Source organism: Rhincodon typus, chromosome 23 (genome assembly GCF_021869965.1).
Source record: "Rhincodon typus isolate 14 chromosome 23, sRhiTyp1.1, whole genome shotgun sequence".
NCBI lineage: Eukaryota > Metazoa > Chordata > Chondrichthyes > Orectolobiformes > Rhincodontidae > Rhincodon > Rhincodon typus.
This window is the reverse complement of record NC_063354.1, coordinates 22,246,651-22,253,886: the sequence shown is the minus strand read 5'-3', so window position 1 is coordinate 22,253,886 and position 7,236 is coordinate 22,246,651. Positions and strand designations below refer to the sequence as shown.

The 7,236-nt window shown below is 36.2% G+C and overlaps 1 protein-coding gene across 3 annotated transcripts in view; it reads left to right on the top strand.

Annotated features, from left to right (window-relative positions):
- rbfox3a (RNA binding fox-1 homolog 3a) overlaps positions 1-7,236 on the top strand; it is a 255,819-nt gene that overhangs the window by 160,723 nt on the left and 87,860 nt on the right. For all 3 annotated transcript variants that reach the window (XM_048610905.1, XM_048610904.1, XM_048610906.1), the window contains exon 5: positions 4,967-5,059. In XM_048610905.1, coding sequence (XP_048466862.1) covers positions 4,967-5,059 — 93 coding nt within the window. The remainder of the gene's footprint in view (positions 1-4,966; positions 5,060-7,236) is intronic.

The following is a 7,236-nucleotide window of genomic DNA, read 5'->3' as shown; positions in this document are numbered from 1 at the left end:
CCCTTCATCAGAAAAGCTTTTCTGATGAAGGGTCTAGGCCCGAAACGTCAGCCTCTCTGCTCCTATGATGCTGCTTGGCCTGCTGTGTTCATCCAGCCCTGCACCTTGTTGTCTCGGATTCTCCAGCGTCTGCAGTTCCTACTATCTCTGATTCGATTGTAAGGAAAACGCTTGTTTGAGGTTAAACATTTCCATATTGGCACTGTTTACTATTGATTCCAGAAAAATATTGTAACTATTATCATTTACATTGCTAAATCCAATTTTCCTAATTCAAGTCACTGGCCAAATCTGCCTCTGGGATCAGGGAGTTGAATTTTGTGATCTGAGAACCTGAAGCAATGACTGTAATGGCTGTTATCTCTACAACGTTAAATTATTTATCCAAATACTATTTCTACATTACCACGACTACAACATTACTGTAACTTCTTCATTTATTACTTTATATCTACAACTAACTTCTAATACTCTCCTATATCTACAACTACTGTTATTGCTAATACTTTGACTTTTTCACAACAACATTACCATGAAATCCTTTGACCAGTAGGACAGGACTCTTGCCAAATGTCCCTCTGTGTATGTCTAAATTTTCCCACTGTGTTGTTAACAGTTTTCGAACAATATTGCCAAAGACCTGAGGAAGCAACTTCCCATTTTAACAATGAGGGAAGTATAATAAGGCTCAAGCACCTATAGACTTACAGAGCCAGCCCATTTTATGAAGAGGAAATAAAGGCTATGCCATCAGATTGAACATTTTTTCGCCATTGGTATGCTAGACTTGAGGCAATGACTGATAAATGACCACTACAATTAAAATCCCCTCAATTTATCGTAGCATCAATGTAGTGCTAATTGACCACAATTAACTACAGTTTATTTTACACATATTCCAAAATCGTCCAAACATTTGCAAATATCTGCTATATCTTCTGCCAATCTGCCAATCATGGTGTACAATGTTAATCTGGTGAAGAATTGGAAATATGGTAGTTTTGTACACTGAATGTAATTTTCCCATATGTTTGAAAAAGGCCATATGTTCTTCCGCAACCAACAGCTATTCTAAGACATGGAGTAATTTGGAAACAATGACAGCATGTCTTTAATGTATCTTAGATGAGCAGAAGGTTCCTTTAAGCACACTACAAACATCCTTCCACAGTAATTGAAAGCAATCACTTTCGCTGATGTGTTGAAGTGTTTGTTTTAAGACCAATGTAAAGACAACTTTCTCAGAATAATTTCGAACATAAAGGAGGTATGCAACCTGTACCTAAATAAGGTGACTGTTATTTTGCTTCCTACTTGTTGCAAGACTAATCCTAAGACTAATGTTTTGAACATTCAGTGTAGCAGTTGTACAAACCTATAAAGAGAACAAGACTGACAGAGAACAGGCACTTAAAATACAGATGTGATTAATTGCTATCTTTAGATATAGCTTTGTGCATGCAGTGTTGCAATCCCCCTATAGACCACCCAATTTCCCTGTACAGTGTTAACACTTCCTCAGAACTGCCACTACACTTTCCTTATCTTGCACAAATAGAACTAGTTTGGTTAAAAAAACTCCTAAACCATTTGCAATTCCTTGGAATATTGATCATTTTTATGATTTTTTTTCAAACATTCGATAACTTTGAGACATAACTTTCTTTTCATTTTCGTATTGAGCTCTATGAAGTCAAAATATCTTTCCGGAAAAAGAAATCTCCTTTGTAAACGCTTACCTTCCGCATTGGTGTAAAAACAGTGAGACATGCCACTGCACTTTGTGCCAAATGATGATAATAAGAAATTTAAGGTTAAAGCTGAAGAACTAAATTAATATTATAAAAGATGAGATGTAGAGCTAGATGTATTTTCAAAGTAAAAAAGATTTGAAGTGTGGTTAAAGGCTGCCTCAGTATTTGAAGGGTTAAATTTGCTTATGCAATTTAATTTGCAAAACAATATAAACCCCTTTAACCCTGTAATTTATGGAATAAATTATTATTGGAATGCATTAACAAAGCCCAATTTCAAGAAAATTTAAGGTGCTATTTGTTTTCTCTTCTCCCTGTATAGCAATGTAAGTTCTATACAATGTTCTGTGTATTCTCCGTCTACCCAAAGACTTGCAATCACCGTGAGACTTGAAAATGTACAGTAGCTCTTGGCTACTACAAATCATAATTTGTCTACTGCATTTTGGTTCATCGGGCTAATTGTTTTCACATGTATAGGGATTCTACCTATATCAAAGGATGTCATTCTGACCTCTACATGTTAAATGAGCAATGGCAAACAGTTACATTTTACTCTATAAAGAATGGCATGCAGGATACTATTGCTATAATTACCAAATTAAAATTCATGATATGTCAAATTTATATAATGTGGATATTAAGGCTTTATAAGCCAAAAAAGACAAAAAATAATGACCAGGCAAGTTTGTAATCAGGTTGCCGAGAATATAAAACATTTTAATAGATCATTCTATTTGTTAAGTGGATCAAGCTGAATAGCTCCTTCTTTAGGGAAAGGTGTTATCTTTGAGTCTCAATCGTCCGGTACAGGTGGCAGAACACTTGGTGCCCAACAGCAGCATTACTTGACTCAAATCTGTGGATAATGCTGAATTGTTCCATCATATTTTCTCAATTCAGTATTCTGTATCTGTGTTCTATCGATGTATAGCAATCATCCAACTCAGATCAATTGTGTTTAAGATACCAAAAAGACTTTACCAGGCTCAGAGCCATGGATGCCATGATCTGATTGAACTCCCCAGCATCTGCAGTTCCTACTATCTCTGAACTCCTTTATAGTTTTGATTCCAATCTATTGTTTTCAACAAAAATGCCCTTAAATGCTTGGAAAGCAGCAAGTTGTGATTCCAAAGGGATCTGCCCCTTAACCTTAATAACTACAACTATTACCTGTTCCATCAATAAATGGAAACTCATGAAAGCCAAAGGAAATAAAAGTGTCTTCACAATCTGCTGTATCAACAGTAATTTGCAATAATAGAGGATGCATATTTTAATCACTAAAAATGAAGCAATTCTCCCAATTTCCAATGCCAAGTGAAAACATCAGCCCTTGCCATTGTTAGGGTCTTTTAAAACATCATGATGTCCAACTTCATGGAGAAGATGAGATGTCATGTCCTAAATTAAATATTTTACTTTCCAAATGGATGCCAGTTCCAAATTAATTTGTCTTCATATTGCATTGGCATCACAGAATCTTTGTCAAAAACATATTTGGCAACATCCTGTTCTCTGCCTTCAGCACAGACTTGACACAGATAATAACAAGCCACATCATCTATCTTCTTGGTGATGCCAGCTTCCATAAGGTAGCTAATTATACACATGAAATGTTAGCAGCAATCAAATCAGTCAGGTAGGATGGCCAAATGACATAATACCTCAATGGTAAGGGGACCAATCAATAACTGTTGAAGATGATTGATTGTCATCTTCCCAACCTTTCTCCACTCTACAGTTTCCAAACGCTTTCCTGTTACAACCATTCAGTTTTTTGACCTAGTAATTATATCTGACCTACGCTAGGAAAAGTAAGTGTCAATGCTGGGTTGAAAAGCTGGCTATAAAGTGAGACTCCTCGAGATAACTTGGCTTTCCTTTTCACTGTTGGGAATCTTTGAGGACTTAAAAGCCAATATCTACTCTAGTCTTCCAATATTGTAGTTCTGTTTAGCTGACTGCACATAGATCCGCATAGACCAGTAGGCTCAATAAGGATATCTACTTCAATGCCAGAGTTCCAACAACTGTGAAGATTTGTCAGCAGCTGTCAGTTTTCAACAAGATTATGACATGAGCAGATCCACAATTGTTTGTGTTGAAACCAAAGCTCTATATTTTTGTCAGAAATCACATGGCACTGTACAGCTCCACACACAAGACCAGCAGCCCAGCTTCACACACTGTTTGTGGTATCATCTGCCAGACAGTGTCATCACTCAGAACTTTCCTTTAGCTCATGCATAAAGTTAACAATTACTTGCTGCACTAGGGTTGCTGAATGTGTGTTAAAGAATGGAAGGCATATAGTTTATCTGTTTTTATCCAATACAACCACTACAAGATAAATTAAAATCAAAGATATTTGTGTTTATGTTTGACCATGCCTATTATCATATATGATGTGGCATGCAATTAAAAAATATAAAGCCTGTTAGGATCCTTTATAACTATTCTTAAGACCTTTAGATGTCTAATGGCCTATTGTTATGTTCACTGCAAAATAAAGGGCCAGCATCAGTAGGTTTATTCAGGATGAATTAACTTTCAACCTTGTTGCTACATTTTGCCTAATTTTACAAAGTCACAATTAAGTGAAGGTGCTGGTATCAGGAGCTATCAGATCAATTTTGAAACTAGGGCAGGACGGGTTCCATCAAATACCCAAAACCTAATGTCATTGCATGTCAGCTCATAACAAAAACTGTAAACTATTTTCCTACATCTTACAATTTATCTTACTAGTTTTTTGATCCAAAAGTGGGGTGCAACGGAATCTCATTGGGAATAGATTGAACTTTAAGAAATTAAAATGGTCTCATCTAGTTTCAACCTACTTAGTTGCTAATGGCCCCTACTTTGCTTCGTCACACAATCATTGGAAATGGACCATTTTGCTTATTCAATTTTATTGGTCGTCAAATTACAAGATTCAGGATCCTAGCAAGCATATTGTAGCTGAACCATAATCGTAACAGAAGTGTAAATAATTTACTTATGTGTTTCAATAGTGGCAACAATATCTTTTCCTCTCAGTATACTTTCCATTTCACATTCTTGGATCTATTTGCTCTGAGGCCTCATAGAATGACTTTGCTACTTTGATGTTCCAGCTAGTATACTGAAACATATCAGAAGACTGTCTTATTCCCTGTATAATCATATGCATATCTCTCTTTTCCTTTTCTCTTACCTGCATGCAGGGATTTGGTTTCGTAACTTTTGAAACCAGTGCTGACGCGGACAGGGCACGGGAGAAATTAAATGGAACAATCGTAGAAGGTCGTAAAATAGAGGTGCAGGTCCAATTCTTTTTCTTTTCCCTGCTTTAAATGTCTACTTCATCATTTTCTATTGATTAGTCCATGTGCTTTTTCCATTTCCTTCCTTCCGATCTTCCACACCTAAATACATTCCCTTGAACAGATGCCTTCATTTCGCAAAGGAATCTCAATGCTACATTTAGTTCTCCTTATTGGTCTTGACTGGTTGTAATATTTAAGATCAACATTGTGTAAATCTCTACAACTGATAAATCACATTGTCAGTTAAATCAGTTTCAATAGCTGAGTAAAATGACTTTAATTTTATAAGAGCACCTTTCTCCCCCAAGGGCTTGTGCTTGTTCTTAAGATTAAAGCACAGGAAATCTGAAAATTCTAAGGACAACGTTTCACTGAGTTTTTGCTTTTGATGCTCATAAAGGGGGTATCAAAGTCATGGATAAGAACAATACATCTTATTAAAATAGGGCACAGGCATTTTGTGCTTTCTTCACAGGTGCTGACATTATTTCGGACATAATAATCAACATAATCTCACTCAATCTTCCTGTGTTGGGGACAGTTAATATGCCCAGTGCCTTCTTTTCTAAAAAAAATGTAGGAGCAACTACCTCAACTACTAACATCATTGAGGTGGAAGAGCATTGGAGAAATTTTCAAAGCATTTACTACAAAGAATATATTCTTGCATTGATTCTAAGCCATCTTTAATTTGATGATTTTTGTTACTCATTTCGAATCATTTTTGTGTTCACCTTTAGGCTTACTAATGAACTCTGATATTAATTGAATCCCAGGGGAATTTATCTACAAGGCTTGGCTAGAAACATAAACAATAGAAATGTATTGGAGCTGAGGCTGTATCCTTTGCTGTCACACAGCACTGGGAGACTTCTGGAACAGTATACAACAGTATTTTTGGCATTAATGATAGATTAGTACAATTGCTGAACTGAGACCAGTGCAATGTACTACATGAATCAACAGTGGATCAGTATTGATAACAAGAAACCTATACTTAATTACAGTACTGTTGTAAGATTACAATCAAAATGCTTTCTCTTTTGTACTCTAGTTTACAATAGCCCAGGTTTGTGGTCAGCTGTGAAACAACAGCATTCTCCCTTAACGTTGGAGAAAGCTACTTACAGAGATATAGAGATCTCTGTGGTGTGGATTTCACCCTTTCTGGCATTAATTTGAATCTGGCATCAAGTTAAGGGGTCTTCAGGCATTCAGAAATATCCATGTCGTAATGCAGGGTAAGTAGCTTATCATTCATAGACAACAAGCCAAGAAATAAAATGCATTGATTGTAAAATTCACAAACAGTGAATGATAGCAAAACAAACATTGGGATATACTCATTCAAAGTTGAAATATCAAATGATATATTTATATAAGAACACTGGACTTTTAATCAGAGTCAAAAATTTTAATATTACACAAAGACAATATTATATTTCCAAGGCCAGAGAGGTCATTCAGAAGTTGTTTGGATTTAGAAATTGTTTGAAACTGAATTATGTCTCATTGTCAAAGCAAATCTTTTTTGATGCAATATCACAGTGTAAAAGGGCAATTTCTTGTCAGTGCAGGGAGTTCAATGGATTACCATCTGTGAATTCTTCAACAGCACATCCTACAGAAACACGCAGAGTCACTGGCAACAACTTCTGGATTGCTGTGTTTAACTGTTTGCATGGAAACTGTCAAAGTTGCTATCAGTTTTGTGGGGCAATGGCAAAAAATGTTTTGCTGATTATTGTTTAAAGAGAAATCAATACACATTAATTAACAGAACTGTACCTCAATATTTCACATTTGATTATTAAACAAAAAGACCTGTCATTTAAGCAATACCAACTTAACACTGAATCTTACGTTTTGACTGTGTCAATCTTGTCAAGTCTCATGGAAGGTTTCTCAATGCGAGGCCTGGCAAGTTTTCCCATACAATCATTCCAAACCTGTATCATTAACGAGCTACTCCGCTGTTAAGTCACCCCTGTCGTCAGATGCTAGTTCAATTCAACCAATCGTCATAGCCAGAAGAACTAGCCACTGCCTGGATATCCCAGACTGGACTGGCATCCCTGGCACCATATTTAAATCTGATGAAGCTACATCAACTGCAGCTAACTCCTATCCAGGCTCATGCTCCACCTCTTCCCCCTATCGTATACAAC